Below are 22,162 nucleotides of genomic sequence, written 5' to 3' on the forward strand. Positions count from 1 at the left end.
CCAATGTGCGGATATGTCTGAGCACAATGGAGCACATTCATACCTGATAGTTCATGCATCACATTGTTACTGATCACATTGTTACTAATAACATTATGTGTCTGCACCACAGCACTGATTACACAGCTCTACTATGGCCTTGATGAATATACTGCTACTTGTAGATCTAGTCTAATTCATGTTGCAGTCTAGGGTTACTACCTTTTTTGAAGTTATAAGAAAAATACATGAGCCTATACTAATACTAAGCAATGGCAAATCTTCATAACTGTCATTTAAATCAGAACAGATGCATTTAAATGTAAATCAATTACTTTATTTCTACTCTAACTTTCTGTAATAAGTTGACTACTAAACACATAAACTATGACTGAGAGTTGTACAGCAAACTGTGATTTTTTACCTCTGTCATTTTATGACATTCATAAATTTTGAAAGGAATAGTTTAATATGTTGAACTTGAACCTGTACCAAGACTTGCATGAGAAGATCAATACTATTTTAATTTCCACTTTAATTTAAAAAACTTTTATTTTTACACCCAGGAGGCGGTTAAGTTAGCTTAGCTTTGCATAAAGACTACAAACACAGGGAAAGAGCTAGCCTGGCTCTGTCCAAAAGTAACAAAAGGTGTCTACCAGCACCTCTTTAGGATGGTATCAATCGTCTCATCTAACTGACGGCAAGACAGCAAGTAAGCATATTTGTGTCAAAAACATTCCTTAGCTGAAAGAAGACCAAATTGAACTACCAAGAAAATCTCCATGGTGTGAGTGAGGGTTTTAATTTTGATGCAACCTATTCCCATAGGATGCAAATGGAGGAGTGTACCTTCAGCGGTGACACAGGTCATATTCTGGGCTGCAGCTCCAGGACCACAGGAGCCTTTAGTGGGAATGCATCTTTCTTCCTGTTGGACCTGCCACAGGTAGCAGGCAGGATCCTCACAGGGGATGGACTCCACTAGATGAGGGCAGGTCTCTGGAGGACTGCTGGACTGCCACAGCGCCTCTCTCCTCCTCTGTCTGAAACCTGACAGAGAAGAGAAGGGGGTGGGAGGGAACAGGAAAAGGTTGTCAGAGAAGCAATTGATATTCCTGTACAACAGTGAGCATGTTGTCACACACAAAGAATACAGAACCCCTCTCAGCCAATCCATAAAATACAGTATTATGATGTGGACTTTACTGGACATTATCTCTGTGATCAGTTATTCATGTTTTTCATCAACTATGCTATAGTCAGCAGCAGCACCTCCTAATAAAAGCTCCCATGCATTTCTGATAACCATGGAAGTTAAAGGGGAATCATGAAAACCGTGTGAAAGAAGAAAGGGTGGAGGAGTCTGTGTCTATTTTACTTTTGTTTGGCCATGTCAGGCACCATAGCACCTTAGCCATTGCATCATGGCTTTTTTTCCTTTTACAGCAAAACTGTTCTTATCAGAAGGGAATATAATTTTGTTGCACTTATCTTTACCCTGAAATTATGCTGCATATAGGTGTTTATATATATATATATATATAGTAATGGAGAAACAAGTGCTACATCTACTTATTAGACTCAATTTCAGCACCAGGAGCTGTCCACAGTATGATCTATAGCTTGGTGCTGAGTGAGACCCAAAATCCGTTTCTACTTTCTCCACAGGTATTAAGTAAATGGGATTTTGACTTTGTATTAATGAAGTTAAATGTATAGTAGAATTATGAAACTGCTGTAAAAGTGTTGATATACCCAAAGAGAGAATTTTGGACTGGTAAATAGCCAGATTTAACCTAAAAGCTGGTTGATGCCAATTTGTGACCTGCTCAGTCCCGTCGGTTTTCCCAGGCAGTCTGGGGATTCAAAATGTAGATCATCACCTGGTTCTTTATCCACCACAAGACTCCTGGCATTGTCATATTTCCTACAAACTTCATTAAACTTGTCAGTGATACAATCAGAGGTTTGAAAATTCAACTCACATTCTTTTACATTTCAGTTTTAGCTTCTATTTAGGCTTCCTTGGTATTGTGAGACTCATTGTTAGATTGTCTAGTTGTTAGGGTCTATATTTTTGCACTGATTTTACTATCATTAGCCACATTTTATTATTACTTAAAATTCACAATTAGAAAATCTTTATGTTTAACAAGGAAGACAAGGCACACAGTGTAAAAGAGTATGATCACTTGGTTTCAAAAAGACTACCAATATATTTCCTATTTTCATGTACTCATGCATTCAAATGTTCCTTCTGCAAGGCGATATTGTTCACTGTAGTTTACAGTAAAAGACACACATGCAATGAGCACACTAAAACTAAAAAGTAGCGAAAGATGCCAAAAAGCTGCTGAACTTGGAAAGTGTGTCTCAGTAACTAAACTAGGAAACTAAATCAAAAAATTTTAACCTAGAAAGCACTAACATTACAAATTAGGAGGAACAAGATTTCAACTGCATTTTAACAACCAATTTCCATCCCATTTTTAACATTACAAACACACATTCTCTTTCTTTTCTGAGATAAATGTATGAGCCCACATATTATGGGGTGGTGGGACTAATTGATCAACTAAATAAAAAAACATTAAAAAAGATCTTCACCTGGATCCCATTTTCCAAGTGAGAAGATATACAAGGGGAGATAAGGGAAATAATGAGCCAAATGGCACGGCAAAGGAGATGGTGCTTTAAAAAAGTTGGAGCCTTCCACAATGACACCTGCCTCTCCAATTACTGAGTCTCACTGTCTTTTCGCTACTGCTGCCACCGTTTCCGTTACTAAATTGGGGTCTGCCAGCTGAGGTGTGCACTAGCTCCACACTAGCACATACTGAACATCTCTGTAGTGGTAGAAATGAAATCCATCATAACGGCTCATTTCAGCTCAAATTCAACCTTGAATTGTTATATTTATTTCACAAGAAAGTGAAAAACCAGCGCATAGTAAATTAAGAACAACATTGTATTGTTTCAAGGTGTTAAATCATGCCACTATTTCCTTATTTACTAAAAATGTAATGTGCATTTGTGGGTATGGGAAAATCATGAACTAAAATATATAGTAGCTTCCAGTAATAGTTAAAAAGAAGATATACACATTTGATTTCTCCAAAGATGTAATTTAGATCTAATATGACTAAAATAAGCCCCAAGGCTGAGATGCTATTCTTATCTGATTGTTTAGTGTGAACCAGAAAAGTCCTTTACTCCGATCATCTAAGTGAAAAGAAATCATGATTGAATAGTATGCTAGCTTTGTGCTAAATGAGACAAAAAAGTGATTGCAAAGATCAGAGCCTGAGTAATAAGCAGTAAGGAATACTGGTTGAAGACAAGACACTTTTTAGAACTGCAATTATACCTTTTTTCAACCATGTGTGAGGAAATATTAGTTGAAAACAGCTTGATGTTGTAGAAATAAAAAGGAGTTAGGAAAACTCAATGTGGGAGACATTTAAAGAGTCGTTTGATTGGATTATTGCTGTAAACAAATAAAACAATCTAATAGGCCTTTTTAATCACTAATGTATTCAATTGGCTAATTCAATCATATCACAATGGACCAGCTGTGAGCCATTAATAGTCAGGAAAAATACACATTTAAGCAGGAGGCTAGAAAGGCAGCTTATTCCCCGGAGTCCTTGTTTTCTTGCCCCGCAGTTTTCCTTGGATTAGGGTGGCACCTAAATCATGGTTGCAGCTGATGCCGTGGTCCTGCTCGGCGCCCTGCTACGCCATGCTACTTCCTGCAGTGCCCTGCTACGCCCTGAACTACTACAACTACTATTTCTAGTCATAGTTGCATTCACTTTATTGTTACTACTGTATAATTGCCACTGTTCATCGTGCAACCAAACCCGGCACCGTCAAACACTGCCTACCAAGAGCCGGGGTCTGCCGAGGTTTCTGCCTAAAAGGGAGTTTTTTCTCGCCACTGTTGCACTAAATGCTTGCTCTTGGGGGAATTATTGGAGTTGTTGGGTCTTTGTAAATTATAGTGTGGTCTAGACCTACTCTATCTGTAAAGTGTCTTGAGATAACTCTTGTTATGATTTGATATTATAAATAAAATTGAATTGAACTACAACTAAGAAAAGCCAGGATTGGACCTGGGTATAGTCTTTCCCCCGCTGTGTTTGTTTAATAAAAAAGTGGCCCTGATTCTTCACATCAAAGACAGATTTTCATCTGAGGCAGTTGGCAATGGAAAAACAAGGTGTAGTTTGTGCCTAAAGTACTTATTTATGTACATATACAATTTTAAGCTGTGGCAATGTTCTTCCAGTTCACCTGCGCAAAACGTCACTGTGGACCTTTAGTGAATATGGAAAAAGAGAATAGAAATAGAAAGTGTAGAGAGAAATATAATTCCCCATGGAGTGGCATAGACCACTGGATTACAATTTTCCAGCTTTTAACGATGTACAGTACTTTCTGCTTGGTTTACCTTAATACATCTTAGGTGTAGCTAATGCACTGGCTAGGCTGCTTTTACATTCAATTATCTGTCCAGAGACACAATGTTATGGATGATATGTTCTATTTTTTAAGAAAAATAAAATGACAATGGCAGTGAGATCTAAAAGGAGATACAACATGACAAGAACAATAAATGGCTCTAAATATGTTTTGAATATGTGCTTAGCAAATTGTCCAACAACATTTTTGACACATCATCATTAATTATCATTGAGCCAATTACCCAATCAATTGCCTAATTAGCTCATATTTTCATTCATATTCCCTGCTCTAAAACATTGATTCTCTCAAAGCTGGATCTTTCATTAAATATCTATTTCTTCGGGTGCACAGATAGCTCAGTTGGTAGAGCAGGCGCCCATATATAGAGGTTTACTCCTCGACGCAGTGCTCCCGGGTTCGACTCCGACCTGCGGCCCTTTGCTGCATGTCATTCCCCCTCTCTCTCCCCTTTCATTTCTTCAGCTGTCTTGTCAATAAAGGCCTAAAGATGCCCAAAAAATTATCTTAAAAAAAAATCTATTTCTTCATGAAAGGATTCCTACTGAGTGACACCTCATGCTCTAAATCTACAGTCTCTATCAACTACTGAGTTCTTCCAATTCTCTGATGACACAGAAAAATGTGAGTAATTGTTGACGACACTTGAGCAGCAGCTTTACTTTTTGAGCCACGCTCATTTTACCACAGCTCTGACTTAGCAGAAAGGTCCCAAAGTTTTTTTTTTCCTCTACAGGTGGAACTGTCTAACCCCAAGATTCCCACTGGACAAATTACATCCCCTGACCATCTACTGGTGTGAGACGCCAGTTCAGGAGCCTGATCTGAGCGGTGCTGCCCGAGAGTGCTCTCACAGAGCAAAGACACTTTGAATCGATTGCAGTATTGCCCAGAGCACTTAGTGCTACTCACATCCAAACCACAAAAAAACTATTTGGCGTGGGCATGCCCCCATGGATATTAATAATTGAAAGGTTTCTTGGTCATACCAGGTTTATTTCAGGGAAAAAAGGGCCATCCAGCGATTTTAGCACACTGTTGTTCAGAAATATCCCTCCCTCCAGCTTGAAGACTTCAAGTAGAGGCATTACTGAAATTCTATCCACTAACGTCCCGTGTTCAATTCATTTTCCCACATGAATGCAAAATGTGATAGGCCAAGATAACATGAAAAAATGTGAAAAGCACATAAAGCTACTGCAAGGCAATTTAAATTTGTAATTTTCCAGAGAGCAAAGCTGGGGGCGGCATAAGCATCTTGGCTGGTTGGCTCTTCTACCTGAACACTGGGGTCCCGCGGGCCTGTCGGTTAAAGACAGATCACAGTTTATTCTGATGTTGTGAAACATAAAGGCAAAGTGTACATTCAATAGGAGCAAGAAATTCTCTGCAGCTCAAGGACCACGGACGAACGACTTGAATCATAACAATGCCCTGCTACTCAATAACTGTTCACTGCTTCGCAGGCCACAGAGCTCACTGCAAGTGATTTTCTATTGGTTTCATACTCTATCAGTTGTGGGCTCTGGATCTTTATGAATGCCATCAACAGACGTGGTGCCACAAGAGAGCCCTGTGTGAAACAGCAGATGCAGTGTTTTTCACTTCTTGAAATATATTAATGACACTGTCTGTGAGAGGAGCTGGCTCATCCCATAGAGATCCAGTGTTGGAGAGTGTGGGCACTGACCTGAACAATCTACACTTGAGTCGCTCCCCGGGGGGCTTTCATGCACATTTACTCATAGCAGAGATGGGGTCACGATGCCCTTTTAGCACATCACTAACACACTCAACAGCTCCTCCACTGACTGAAAACACACACACTACACTGCACACACAATGTGTAGCCCATCTAAAGCAGTCAGATATGATACGCATTCACCTGTGAAAGACAAGAACATTCAGACAGCACGAGGGCGGCAGATACTTGAGCACACCTTGCGCGCGTGCACACACTAACACACACACACACACACACACACACACACACACACACACACACACACAGGAAGCATCTTATCTGCTGTAACTCCTTTCACCGACCCAGGGATTGAGAGCTGAACTACAGGTGTGCTCTCTTTCTGTCTTTCGTATGCTGTGGTTTATACACGTAATGTCTTCTTTCAGAGCACTATCACAAACTTCTTCCAGAGTGCTTATCAACAAACAATTTGCAATCCAAACATATACTGCATCTCTCCTGTTCTGACAACATCGCTCTCTTGTATTGTCATTCTCTCTCTTAGCCTCCGCCAGCCACAATCTCTCTCTCTCTCTCTGTCAGTTTCAGTGTTGCCAAAGCACGATGTTGGACATTGAAAATCTAAATATATTAAACAAGGTTAGTGTAAAGCCCCTTGTTGAACATATTGAAGGTACTTAGACCCTAGGCAACAATAATTGCTGTGAACAGCTGATTGTAAATGTACTACATGGCTACAGTGTCTGCAATGGAGCTCAACAGTTAATTGTTTTTTGACTGAGTGCTTATGAATTCACCACTGGCCCACCTGTGCAATTATCAGTTTCAATTTCAAATCATATCAGCTTGTTAGCTAGCGATCTGTAGTATCCTTTGGATGGACTGTGTCCATCCCTCTGTCCGTCCATCTGTGAAACATGATTCTGAGAGGACCGTAGTCTGCTACTGAAGACAGTTGGAAGGATGACGCATCTTGGAACATTTCTTTTTGGCATTTCAAATAATTCCCTGATCTTTTTATAGGATCGTTACATCTTGTTACAGCAGCTATCATGTGTCATCCAATTTGCACATGAACTAGCTGATTATAACTCGTGCTAGCAGTGGTCGGCAGTTATCTTACACCTTAGTTATGGCATCAGGCATTGTTGCTGGGAGGTGACATGTGAAAAACGTATTATCAATATCTTACAATAGGATAATCTAGTTTTGAAAACATGTTCTACACATTATTGCATTATGACTACTGTCTCCAATGACATAAATCACTGTTGGCAAATTTACATGTGGCTCTGCATCCAATTTACTCCATCATACCTTTCTTCCCCTGTGGTTCTTTGCAGTTGTCATGTAGGCAGGCACCCCAGGGTGACCACTGGGAGAGCAGGCAGTGGTGCTGGCAAGGGATGGAGCAGTGCTGCACGGCCAAAGGGGGCTCTTCACCAGCGCACAGTCTGGCATTCACAGGCCTGGATACTAACCAAACACAAGGATCACAGGCAAGGATATAGCGGGTCAAGCTCAGACAAGTGTGTGTGTGTGTGTGTGTGTGTGTGTGTGTGTGTGTGTGTGTGTGTGTGTGTGTGCATGCGTGCGTGCATGTGTGTGTTATTGCTGTCAGGTACTGTAATATGTTTGTAAATGAATGCAAACAGCAGGATGTGCTAGATGTTGTGAAGAGAGTGAAGAAGATGAAGAAGCATCGGATGGAAAAGCATGGATGTAATTTAGTTCTGATTGTGAAGACGGGAGTGTATTTATCGTATTAGTAAAGGCTACAGTTTCAAATGTTGTACATTGTGGTGAGAAACAGGGTAGATTTAGTGAAGCTTATTGTGGAGGACCAATGAAGGAAGAAAAGATAAAGAACAGAAGGAAAATTGCTCGTGTCATCTCACGTCTGGCTCAGGAGAATATTAAATAGAGGACAGCGGCCGGCTAAGGGAGTAAACAGGAGCTGAACACGAAGATATTAAGGCAAGACACAACATAACCAATTCACAGCTAAGCATGGCTGGTATCATTTGGAGTTCACAGAAACCACAGCAACCTGTAATGGGCTCTGACATTAGTCTCTCACAGAGAATGAGAACGTATTTCTTTGCGTTTTCACAACATAGGGATGTATTTTTCCACATTACCAGAGCAAGTGGCTCTCCATATTGCAGACATACAGCCACATCTGTTTGCATTAAAGGTAAACGCTACAGTTGACGTATTGATCTTTGTCCCTCACATCCACTGGTTCAAAGAGCTGCCCTTCTTGATATTCTATTTTCAGTTAACATATTCACTGTCCAAATACACCTCTGATCTAGCACTTCTGTGAACATATCTGCTAAGTAAAAGGGGCATCCCACAGCAACTGCCAAAACCTCTCAGCTATGGCATGTGGATACATCAAGTATAAGACAAATATGGATGGGGCAAAATTTATATATTATTATAAATAAATGGTTATGTTTATTAGGCAAGAAAGAGTGTGATTTACAAAAGAGCAGCTTATAGTTAAAATTCATTAAAAACTTCCCACTGTGCCTAATTAAAAAGATAAATGAAATACTTAGTATGCATGCTCCTAGTTTTTTCTTCCAATGATTGATTTTATAAGCCTAAAAGTTTCCTTTTGGAAATGTAGGAATGTTGCCTTAATAAAATAGTCTGGACCCATTTTGATGTAAATCAGGAAGTATTTGATAAATAAAAATAACTAACAAGATTATGAACCTGACAAGACATTTACCCCTTGTTTTTGGTATATGGATTGTTTTTTTTATGGACAAAACCATAACATGAGCTGTGTTTCTCTCTAACTAACTTCAGTAACTGTCTTAGTTCCGAACTTAGACTCTCTACATTGACTGACTTCATTATCTTATGCAGCCTGTCTTATGCCACATGTCTACATGTCATTAGAGCTTGTTGTATCTGCATGATACTAGCATAATGCATAATAACAAACATAATTCACAGAGGGAGGGACGATCAAGTTCTGCTCAATGTTTAAAGTAAATCAATTCTTCGTCTAGCTGATGTGCCATATTTAATCCAAAGTGAAAACACACTGCAAGTCTGTATCAGCCATATTTCCTAACCTCAGAAACATGTATACTGGTATACTTATAATGGAATAGGCCTTATCACCTTTGTTCATGCCATTATGTCCACCCCACATGTTAAAGTGATTTAGTCAGTTAGATTTTCTGCACTAACATTAATGGGAAAAGGAAGTAAGACTGAAAACACTAACCTAGATACCACTTTTAAACTTTGGCTGTAAAAATGATGTTTTTGTATACATTTTGAGATAATTCATGCGCGACAACAGTGGCAGAATTTGGTCCCCTTCCTGATGGGCTGTTGGTCCCCTTCCTGCACATGCTGACGTGCAGATGCTTTGTCTGGTCTTCGAGCAAATAAACCGTGGCAGACAATAATTATGGCATTGCCTAGAAGTGCTAGTAGCCATACCCATTGTTTTGTCCCAAATATCTTCTACAGTGCACTCAAAGAAGGGTATTTTCACAAAGATGCCAAATAGAGATTTGCTTGTTATCTAAAGAGGAAATTAGGGATCTGATGTAATACATGTTACTGTTGTATAAAAGGTAAGATGTTAATCCCCTTCTCTGTGATATATCATCATCCTCCAACAAGCACTACTTTTGGTTATATTCTTATTCTTAGGATAAGGATCTAAGAAAACAATGGTGTGTTTCTTAATATAGCACTTCATAACCTGAACAGAACAAAGCCATTCACAGTGCCTCTTATTCACCCACGCACACATCGATGGCGGCGATGCTGCTGTGCTCATTGGGAGTAATTTGGTCCTCAGTGTCTTGCTCAATTATTTTCTGGTGTGAACATTACTGTCTCACAAGGTTGCCAGTATGGCTATAGATTTCTTGACACGGCGCAGTCACTTCCTGGTGTCTTCGCTGGTTCCCTGGCAACCTGTTGTCAAGACTCCAGGAAATACAAAAAATAGTCCAGCACACAACCTCCCGTACAACCACAATGTGTTGATTTTACATTCCGGCTTTGTACGGATTAAACAGAAGAGATATAATTAGATGTAAAATGTGGTAATTCACATGCAGAGTAGTAGTTCCCTGTTGTATAAAGTGTAAACTTTAATAAATTAATTAATCTTCTTGTCTACTTGTAATGTGAACATGCTTTAGCGTGCCTATTATTTGTTATGGCCTGCATAACCAACATAATAGTTTGCTGCTAACTTTCACTTCAATAAGTTATGCTAAAACACACCACTGAGTTGACTTGAAATGTATTTATGGTATATCTCTTGAGTCACTATGTGCTTCCAGTGAGCCCTGGGTCAAATGTTTTTTTCTTACCCTCCTTCCTGTGATGTGGTGCTGAGTCATCAGGGACTTGAACACAGTAGGTCTTTCTGGTCTGGATCCCGCTTCCACACAGAATACTGATGTTAGCCAGCCGCCGGTCCTGCTGGCTCAGTAAGGGGAGGATGCGACATTCGCCCCAGTCAGTGGTCCTCCACACATAGCTGGCAGAGCGCACACAGACACAAAACACACATTTGCAATTTGAACAAGCAAACAGCAGTTAAATTGAGTCACTGCTGGAGTTATTGTTTGATATGTCTCGAAGTACAAAGGGGCATCATGTTTGTGCATTTTCAGAAACAAAGCTACAATCCATTCAGAAACAATTGATAAATGAATGCATTAATCAAAAGATAAAGTGTCAGCATACACACAGTATGTGGCAGTTGTTTCCAAAAAGTCCCACAAAGCAAAAGACAAATTACCAAGAGCAGTCTGACAAGAGCCTCTCGCACAGTATGTCAGGAGGAGGGAGGCATGATTATTTTGATTTCAAAACTTCTAAAAAAAAAAAAATTTGGCTTTCAACTATGAAAAATGCAGCGATGCAGAAAGCAATAATATTGGAGCAGTTTACCAGAACAACAGCCTGTAGTAATCTATCAAACGCTTAATTTCTGTAATGAGTTTTCCCTAATCATGTAAATCCTATGCTCTCAGGCACTCCATGTAGATTAAGCAAATAAAACAAAATCTACCAGCAGGGGAAACAATTCTCTATTGACTACTTTGTTTACTGAATGCAATATTAGCCAAAGCCCATATCTACTCAATCACTTCTAAAACAATGAGGTTGTGTCAAACACTGTTTGTCATCCATGGCATGTCCATTTGGTCAGAAACTCCCAACAGTACATTAGGTTATTCTAGGTATCACCAGGTAATTGAGGTTATCCCAAAACAAATATGCACAAAGTAATTTAATAGTGATATATTTGTAGCCTTGAGGCTTTATCTCCTAATCATTCAGGTGAAAAAGCTCAGAGTAGTAAAATTAAAAATCATTATTTGGTTTTAGACTTTGACATTTTATGCAGAAACATCTGCATCAGGAGATTATCTGTGAACAAAGCTTTTGTTTCTGAGGATTGTGATTTGAGAGCTCAAAATGAGGTAATACGACGATAATCGACACATTTAAGAATTACCTGGGGCAGTTTGGAAGTAAATCTCCTATGATGTGGCAAGCTTCTTTTTCCTCAAGGGCAGGACATTGTTTCCCTCCTCCGACAGGGATGTGCGTCATGATCCTTGACCGGAGTCTGTAACCAGGGGACAGGTCGGTGGACCGGCAGGTCTTAGAGCAGGGACTCCATGAGGACCAATCAGATGTCTGACAGTCCTTGGGCATCACACACGCCTGGAAGGTGAGAGGGGAGTTGTCCTTGGTACAAAGACTGTGGATTGAGAAGAAGAAAATACTACAATTGAGAAACATCAAAGAAACTTTATTTCATAACATAACATCTTTGTTTGAGAATAGAGTTGCTATATAGAGAGAGCATGATGTTAGGTGTTGTTTGGGATTTAAATAGATTGGTGGGTATGAAGTAATAATGACAACAATTGTAAGAAATACCATCTGCTTGACTAGTGGATGTCTTGATTTCCTGTTAAACAGATGACCTTTGCAGCTTTCTCTTCTACATATTCAATAATAATATAATATTCAAAGCTATTATACAGCATAATAATAACAACAACACAGGTCTCAGACATACAGTCAGCCTTTACAAAAATAGTAGAATAGGAGCTAAAAGAGCTGATGTGCTCACTTAAAAAATTTAAACTATTGCATTAGTCATGTAATTATAATTCCATTGTTTAATTTGGACAATTTAATTAGGTAGGTTATTAAGATGTGAGAAATGCTCATTTAAGAATTATACTTTGTAATTAGGCTGTAATTAGAAAAGTAGAATGAGGCAGAACTCAGGTGGGAAATCCATTTTCAAAAGCTCCAATCCCACCTCTTATAGCAAATACCATGCTAATCAGGCACTGTGCTGTAAATGGTCCCTTCGCACTCATATGTCATGAAGCCAGTGAACCTGCCTTGTCGGGGATAATAACATGCAAATATCAAACAAATCACAGATATCCCTAAAGCCATGCTTAGCTTCTATTTAGCAACTGCAATGTACTGCCCATGACTGCAATAAAAGCAATGTCAAACAATAAAAAAATTGCATTCTTCCGACGGAATTGTTATTGATAAGTGGTTGCTGATACCATGGCTTTCATGAATGGCATTCAATAATGATTTCAACAGCCACCTAACAGTGTCACTCTACACCAAGTAGATGGTATAGTAGACTGTTTAGTCAATATAATTTACATGAAATTATTTTCTTTCTCTTTGAAAAGAAAGCACAAGATGGAATGTTGTTTATTTCTGCATGTTTTTGTATGTTGTGTGTCCAGTGTGTGTGTGTGTGTGTGTGTGTGTGTGTGTGTGTGTGTGTGTCTGTGTGTCTGTGTGTGTGTGTTTGCTCTGTGTGTGGGCATGTGCAATAAAATCCATTCTTATCAAATCCAAATACCAGAGTTCCCTCAAACAGCAGGGACAAGAGGGGTGCAGCACTTGACATTTACCATAATAGTGCCTCACCACCATGCTAATACACTGCTGAAACACCAGCTCTCACATAATCCAGTTATAATTGAATAAATAACCACCATCAATAAAAACATTTAGTTTCACTGAATACACCTCCGCTTGAGATAAATGACCCACTGGGATCATGAGGGGGGGTGACCATCGATCATGTCTCTCTCATGTTACGAAACAATACGAGTGTGGAAGAACCATAAAAACAATCAGCTCCATTAGGACTATTACATCGGACACACACCCACATTCAGCGACAGAGCACATTTTACAACTCACCTTATATTCTACATCAGTTGAAAAAGAGATTAATGTGAGGAGAATCCAGTTATCTGTACAGGTCTGTTCCCCAGACTAACTACAAACCAGCTCTATTCACACAGCCACCTTGCTTTCATTATAATCTTGGATTTATCTTGGACCTTAAGAAATGCCCTATTTTTCACTGTGTGTTTATTTCCCATGTATTCATCTCATATTCACCTTTTTTCATTCTCACTGTATGAAAGGTGCAGCACCTTACAGCACTTGTGATTGGCTTACCTCAGCATAGCATTCCTGCCGTCACTCCGTGTGCAGCGGACTTGTCGTGACTTGTATCCCACCTCCAGTTCCCATGACATGGGGTACTTGTGCGCATGAGGGTGGTGGTGATGGACGTGGTGGTGAGAAGCCTGCGTGTGCAATGTGACTGTGTTGTTCTCATTGGAGTTGGCGCTGAAGTCCACTGTGGTCCTACCACTTAGAAGGGCATCCTTGTGATGGGGTAGTCGGCACTCGCTCCAGGCCCCTACTTTAAGGCTGTACTGGTACTCGCCCTCCCCAGCAGGGCAGTCAACAGAGCTAGAACAAGTCCTGGTCTCAGTTAAGTTGGGGCAGCTTGCGCCTCCGTACATTGGTGTGGCCAGGACATGTCGAGTCCGATGCTGCAGGCCAGCGCCGCAGGTTTTGCTGCAACTGGACCAGGAGTTGAAGTCTGAAACTACACAGTCCTGGGGGCAGGGAATGAGGCATGCCTGCTCCACAGGTGGTTTCTGGGAAAAGAACTCACATATCCTCAAGGTGACTGTAGTATGGTTTGAAGTGCGGACACAATTTACTTTGCGCCTCTGGATGCCATGCTGTGCTGTAATGCACTCAGTCGTCCTAAGCTTCAGCTCGTTGGAAAAGAAAGGGACAAGAACACAGCCCCCCCAGTCTGACACCTCCCACTCAAAGAGGTTCTGGTGCCATTCGCAGACCTTAAAGCAGTGACGCTGGCTTTCTGGCTTGTCCATGTGGTGGCAGTGGGAATGGTGGGTAGTCCAGCCCTCCATGTGGACACACCATATTGTCCTTGTCTGAACGCCGCCAGAACCACACTCCTCCCCGATACATTGACCCCACTGGCCTGCAACCAAGAAAAGACACATGGAGAGGGCATTTTCATTAAAAACCCGGAGCTTTAGAAAAAATGATTGAATTACAGCTATCTGGCAGCTTGTAATCAAGCACAATTCAAGGCCATTCACTTAACCTCCATGATTGCTTTATTCATGAACTAAGGAAGAAAGAAACAAAAGTACTTAAACCACTGGGGGACATCAATATAAAAAATACAAGGTTAGTTTTCTTTGTCACAAAGGACTAGATTCACTTAGATTCTTGGTCCCAAACTGATCAGTATCTTAGGCTATGTAAGACAGTTGCTGTTCGGTATTATTGTAAGATATGCTATTACTTCGCTGAGCTACACAATGTTGTGAACTCTTTAAATCTTAGGCAAAGGCAATACCTTGTTTTTAAGTTGAATTATTTATTTTTAATTTCATCTCAATACAGCGTCCTCTTCAACAGTGAAAGCATCGTGTCCGCAAAGATGAGGCGCTGCGCATGGAAGGTTTTCAACATGGACTATTGATTTCCATTCAAAATAACCCAAACCAACCAAAGACATGTATGACATGTTGCTGTGGTCTGACTCTTTGCTAACAGATGATTTGATTTATCCTAATTTAATTTAAGAATACAATCAGAACCTCACCCGGTCTTAAAATATCACCAGCAAAATAATTTCTGTCTGCAAAAGAGGAGTTATAAAAACGTCTAACTGTCCTTATTGAGTAATTCTTAGTGTACAGAACAAAAGCAAAAAGACAAACACAATTTTCTTTTTGTATGTTGATAGCTTGAGGAACTGCTAAAAACATCACAGTTTGAAAAGTAGTAATAAAAGCAAAAGTGCTTTTATTACTACTCTCACAAGTTCTGACAGTTGATTCAGTCGATACCCAATAGGTCTGTTTGCAAATAGAGAATTCAAAAATACATGTTTCACATGAATTAATTAACTATTCTGAATTATAACTGATCTCTGCTGTGGCTAGATTTGACATAACTAACTCAGAAACAGTTATTGTGGACACAAATTACACAACATTATGATCAGTCATACTGACATTAAGCTTAGAGCGTTAGTGTTAGGCAACTAAAACTAACTAAGTAGCCAGGTTAAGCTACGCTCACAAAAGGGGCAAAATCCTGTTTTTTCATGAAAATGCTCAGTCCAAAACATTTCACAAACAGTGAAGTTTTGAAAGAGAGCGGCGACTTCCTTTTTCAGGTATTCACCATCCTATCGGTGTGATGATGTGGTTGATTTCTGCAGTGTGAAACAGAAATGCACTCACACTCACTGCCTGGTAACATCAAAGTGTATGACAAAAGCACAGTCATTTTCCACCTCTGACAAATAGCGAAAAGTAGAAGTACTCTGTGGTCAAAGAGAGAACAAAATTGCTGATATCTTTTCTTTTTTTTTTCGCTATAAAAACTTGCATCAGCGTCAAATTGTAGCTTAAAATGTAATACTTATATGGGATCAAGGCTGACCACACACCTCTATTTCTGTGGAGGAGGGAACAACAAACTTTTCACAGCCACCATCAAGTCTGCAGACAGTGAGGATATGAAACTAAAAAAAGCAAGAATTTTGGATATAAAGTTCACCCATCTGAAAAGAAATGAAAGCTCTGTTTTATTTATTCATAAGGGGCAAAAAACTGTTGATTTGAATCATAATGTTGCAGTGGTTAGCACTAGAGGGTCCTGGGTATAAATGAACAGACTGTGTGGAGTTTTCATGAGTGCAGAAAATGGATGGATAGATGACAAATATAGTTAGATTGTCTCCAACTTTGACATGCACTAAATGTTGCTGATATCAGAATGTTCCAGCAAACAAAAAGTCTCATCAAAATAGTTGTCAGTATTGTGTAGGCAAGCACCTTTTTGGTTGCTGTAATTCTCTTATGAAGTGGATTTCTCTCATGATCATGCATGAAGCACCTGTTGAATAATAATGCTTATTTAGTTGAAGGCTTGTATCTACCTTCTTTATTTCAATATGTTCTCAAATCTATACCAAAACGTGCCATGATATAGTGGTCCACGTTGTGTTAATGTCTGCAGAATGTGTAGATTACGCTTATTAGAAAAGCTAATTAAATTGCAATTTCATAAAATGCAACATCAATTTGTAATTCATAAAACCCAATCCAAAAACAAATTTGTGCCCTATTAATTTAGTTTTTGACCTTTTGTCTTCATTTTCAAAAGAAGTAGACATACATCAGAAAAAGAAATGAATGAAATCAATGTGCTGATATGATGTGGTTATTTACGTCAGTCACCTTCACTTCTCATCCAGTTATTTTGCCACATGCTATGAAAGGGATAATTTGATTCATTTCTTTTAATTGGAATTAAATTGATGTAATAATGAGATCCTACTGCTTTCTAAATTGCTTTCGAATGACAACTTGCTGAAACAGTTTATTGCCTTTTGGTGCCAGTGAAATCTGTTGTTAACACTTTGTTCCCTGTTCAATTATCAACACAACAACACTGCTTTGAAGCTGGAGCTTTTTGCTTAAGGGAGCAATATTTCAAACTGCTAAATTGTTTCATAGTTCATCGAAGCACATCATTGAGTTTATTCGTTGTGGCTTTGCAATGCTAATGCGGGCTTACAGTGTCACTTACATCATTATATTAATATGATAATTTTGTCTTGCACTTTAAGCGAGTACAATACCACAAACTGAACACACCAATGACAAAAAATATGACTTTAATACATTATAACAAAGAGATTTGTGTACACTGGAAAATAGTTTAATTATTTGTCTATTGGCTTAAATATATAATATGTAATATTTCTGCATTAAAATGTCTAAAAACGACTACACTTATGTTATACATGTTTTAGTTGTATACTTACATTATTCCAAATGTTTCTAACAATGTTCAAACCCAGGGACATCTGTAATTTTAATCAATGACACAGGACGTTTCATTTAGTTGCCTGTCAATGGCGTCATATAACCTTTGACCCCTCTAGTTACTCAAACTCCCGTCAAAACACGGGAACCCAGATAATACGTTCGAGAGTATTTGTGAATCATACAATGTCACAGAATTATACTAAGTAACAGGATTTTTTTTTCTGACACACAGCATATTCTTTTCATTAATTACATGGCATTTTGCATAATACAGTAGAGACCTAATTTATTGATATTGATAGATATTAAAATATTCATCCAGCTTACTATACAATGTGCTAGGTGTGGCTCATGCAAATGCATGGTGGCTAAACCGTACAGTAAAATTATAAGATTATAAAATCTACATAAAGCTGGGTGTTTCATTTTGAAATTAAACATTTTGTAAAGTATCCGGCTTCGCTGTAGCCTTCCGGTATTTGATTACCTACCTGGCTTGACACATTCGCTCACGGCTCGCGGGAGAAATAGAGGAGACGCCGAAACGATTGCTGCAGTGCGCGGGCCGGCGTGGCCACTCTGCTCCTGATCGCAGCCGGTGTGAACTCACAGATTGGAATGAAATGAAAATGTCTCTGTGCTTCACGGCACTTCGCGTCCAGTGTGTTTTCGGCATAAGGGACTTCAGTCAGGCTCAGAGCGGACAACAGCCTCGGGGACACGGCCACAGTTAAATGGGTTTTCCTGCTTCTTGTGGTCAGCTAGGTCAGGGCGCTGCGGACAGTGCACATGGTCCCCGCAAACTGTCAGGTCTTTCATACTGATTGTGATTAGAGTGGCTCAAAGAACCGACTTCTTCTCTCCTGCAGCCAATCATGGAGGTGCGCAGCTTGGCAATCAGACCCTCCGCCCAGGCCGCGTTTACGTCATACTGCCGTCCGCACCGCACCAACCGTGCTGAACCCAAGAAGCATGAAACAGCCATTAGTCCCCAGTCAGCGACTACAGTAGCCCGAACCCAGCCAGTACAAATCCCAGTATCAGGTGCTAACGACGCCAACGGCAATAACAGAAAGTTTAGTGTTTTGGCGTGGAACAGACAGGAAACAGCGGCCATCCGGGTTTCTCCAGTCCGCCCCGGAGATGCCGCACGCCATCCCAACCAGCAAAGTAATGGTATGTGTCCATATAGGCATTTTTCCGCTTCCCTGCATTGCACACTAGTGGGCTTGTCCCAGCAGTTATCAGTTTATCTTCACTGGCCACTGGCAAGCAAAGAAAACTGGCTAAAAGGCTATACCCAGAACGCTTCACGTGGGGCTGTCTGCTCCAAGTTTCAAAAACCGACCACAATGGCGGCTCGTTTGGAAATGAAAATAGGTTTCTGAAAACATTTTTTGAGAGAAATAGGCTATGCAGTTGCTGAATCTGTCTTCATTTCAGATTGACAACGGTCAGTTTAAAAGACTTTTGTCAGCTTAAAGCTTGGAGCTTAGAGGCGGCGAGCAGAGCTGCCCGCTCCTCATTTGCATAAAGTAGCCTGGATTCACTGTTATGCAAATGAGGAGCGGGCGACTCGACGCCCCCGTGACGTTACCAGAATGCATTGCACAGCTGCTCTCATAGAAATGAATGGGAAGCAGGGAAATGACGCTGACAATGGACACGTACATAGGCGCCGATACCGTGGGTACTCCGGGGCTCGACTGCCAGTAGGCTACATACATTTTAAAAATAAACATTGCAGTTGGTGCTAAGTGGAGCGTCTGTCATAGTGTGATTGGTTATGTCACTGTCAGTCCCCTGCTCCATATCCTATCCACCAATCACAGCGTCTCTCGGATGAAAACGCCTCTTTAGTGACCCCGCTCCATCCCCCCACTCATACACGCTCATACAGTGCGTGTATGAGCGTTCGATAGCATAGTGGCGGTCCGCCACGGTAAAATTCCAGCGCCATGGTATCAGAAATAGGGCAGACGCACAACAGGGTTTCCGCTATGTACGCCGTGCACCACCGCTCCTTCAGCTGTTTATGAAAAGTCATAAAGTCGTAGCGCCGTCTGCTCTACTGAACTCAAGCGAACTGTCATCCGCTCTCTCTCCCCCTAGGGTGAGCAGAGCAACTGAACAGTGACAGGACGTCATCACTCGCGAAGTTATGGCAACCAAATAAACAACAGGGCAAGTACTAGCTACTTCACTCAATAAGTGATAAACAGCGACGAAATCCGCGACATGAAATCCCCACTCACGCCCGTGAAATATGACAGCTACAGTTTATTGGAAAATAGCATTGTGGACACTGAAGTTGATGAATTTACTGTTTATCAGACCCCAGATGAGACAAGAAGCTAACGTTAGCCATGCTGCTGTGATGGCCCCTCTGCCTCTGACTCGCCGCTGCAGGAGACTGTGTGTATTCCTCTGACACGCTGTAGTAACGTTACTGATTTCAAACCGTTTTCCAGGTTAGTGGGGGTGCATACCGCTCAAAACCAACATGAAAAATGTAGCTAGTAATGTTCACTCAGTGTTTTGTTTTGTTGTTAAACTGTGTAAAATGAGCGGTGACGTTGAATCACCCTACGGTACCGTCTATTTTCTGGATGGTTTCAAGGTAACGGTCGGTAGCTTACATTAGCAGATAAGCCCATACTCTGTCCCGTGATCCAACGCAAATTCACGACATCCTCTGAAGCCCGTGTTTAAATCCGTGGTTTCGATTTAGAGACCCCTAGCGGCAGAAAATTACATACTATACGTTTAATTTTAAAAACTAGATAAGACATGCAAATAAACATGTAGAGGTGCTGTAACGACAACATAGCCATCTTTGTCTGATACACTGAGGGTATTCCAGCAGATGTATATGTATGTGTATGTGGCGCAAACGCATTAATACTGTCACAACAAATATTATCATCCTTTTGTCTTCATTCACACTGCAGTCAAAGGTTGTTGATTGCCATAAACAACATATGGACATGGATACGTGGTACAAACCTACATGTGATTTGTATTGAACCAGGTTTTACAGCTTTCACAGGATGTGCTAATTCCTGATCCTGCGTGAATTGACATGATGGAGGACAACAACACACAATAATGTAGAGAAAGCATTCTCATTAAGAACTTCATTGGAGAGACACACTCGAATGCAGCAGTCAATAAAAATGCAGCAGACTGATAAATAATGAGCTAGACCCGTGGCTTATGGAAATAGAGCTGTATCAAGAGGTCAAATTGTAGGCACTTGAAGGCAAAAAATATATATTTGGTTACATTAGCCTCCTTAAAGTTAAATTATTATTTGTATATTAATTAATCACCCTGTGTTACCTTGAATTCTTGAAGAAAAATGTGTTTTTCTCGCATGCCTCCACGATGAAGGAAGTATTTAACAACAGCGTCCACGCCCCTATTACTCTATTATATCAACTTCAGTTTCTCAGCTATCCATTCAGTTTAAATGGATAGTTTGAGCTCAGGCTTAAGATGATGTGAACTGCCAGGCTATTTGTAAGACAAGCGCATTGAACAGGAGAGACATGTTTCTGTCAGAAGAGAGAAGAGGCTACGCAAGATCAATCACGGTCGTTAAAAACATCTACTGTACGTATATGAAAACCTTTTAATTAGACAGTAGATATCAGTATAATTTAATTTCAAGTGTAGTCGTGCCCCCACTTCTAACATCCCTGCTCCGCAGTGTGCTTAAAGAGACGTTCTCGATTCAGTCAAAGCTGAAAAGACCAAAAAAGTCTTATGGGTTAAACCCTAAAATACATACAAAGTCTTCATAAATATAAGACATGAGAATCGGATCTTAAAGACCTTTAGTGTCAACACCGAGCATCTGAGTGCACTGCTCTCTTGGTCACTGATGGCACTCTTTCATGATAACCAATCTTTGACCACCTGTGCTCAATGTTGCTGTTTTCACGCTGTGCCAGGATATGTGTGCCTGATTTATGGAGGTGTGATTGGGAGTGATTCCGCTGCCAGGGGAGCCAGCTAACACAAGCACTAGTTCATCTCCTAAGCTCTGAATAATCACTCTCTCGATCTGTCAGCATCAGCATCTGTCAAGCCCTCAGGAGGAACCAGTCACCCGCAGCTCCTTCATCCTGACGCACTTGGTCTCCTTGCTTACACCTCCGGGGGGCTCCGGTACCCCAGGGGTCCCCTGTTATATTTACTATTCCATTTACGTCTGGATATAAGAAAAAACGGAATCATCAAGAGGCTGTGCAGACTTCTCTACAATACAGGAAAAGACCTGAATTAAACTGAGCTGGTGTAGCGTGACTGAACATATCTTCTCTTTTTTAGCAGTGTTCAGTTGAACCCTTAAGTTGGACAAATGATAGCAAGGCTGTACGACAATAACAAGTAACACAACAAAAGCAATCTCCACTGTGCCCCGAAACCAGACAAACAGACAAAGAAGAAGAAAACAGCAAAGCAGTAAATTGTTTCTTAAACAGCAGCTCTCCATCAAGAGAAAACTGCTGTTAAATCTTCTGCCTCTCTGGTCTCTTTAATTACATTTGGTAAAAGCAACACTGAGTCAGGTCAGTAAAGTCTTAAAGTATTTATTGGTGCTTTCAACTTCATACCACCATTTTGGAGCTTTGAATGTTCAATGTTTACCAGTGATGCTTTAAACTATTAGACCAGCTGGATTTTACATGGCCAAAAAACGTGCTTCTGTAAGCCACGATAGAGAGACACGATATTG

General features: G+C 40.4%; 1 protein-coding gene across 2 annotated transcripts in view; it reads right to left on the reverse strand.

The window, feature by feature from the left end:
• Nucleotides 1-22,162, reverse strand: part of thsd7ba (thrombospondin, type I, domain containing 7Ba) — a 137,960-nt gene that overhangs the window by 79,061 nt on the left and 36,737 nt on the right. For both annotated transcript variants that reach the window (XM_031281754.2, XM_031281753.2), the window contains exons 3-7: nt 13,697-14,543; nt 11,691-11,939; nt 10,534-10,703; nt 7,490-7,648; nt 832-1,032 (exon numbers count right to left, since the gene is read on the reverse strand). In XM_031281754.2, the coding sequence (XP_031137614.1) occupies nt 832-1,032; nt 7,490-7,648; nt 10,534-10,703; nt 11,691-11,939; nt 13,697-14,543 (1,626 nt within the window). The remainder of the gene's footprint in view (nt 1-831; nt 1,033-7,489; nt 7,649-10,533; nt 10,704-11,690; nt 11,940-13,696; nt 14,544-22,162) is intronic.

This window comes from Sander lucioperca, chromosome 8, assembly GCF_008315115.2.
Source record: "Sander lucioperca isolate FBNREF2018 chromosome 8, SLUC_FBN_1.2, whole genome shotgun sequence".
NCBI lineage: Eukaryota > Metazoa > Chordata > Actinopteri > Perciformes > Percidae > Sander > Sander lucioperca.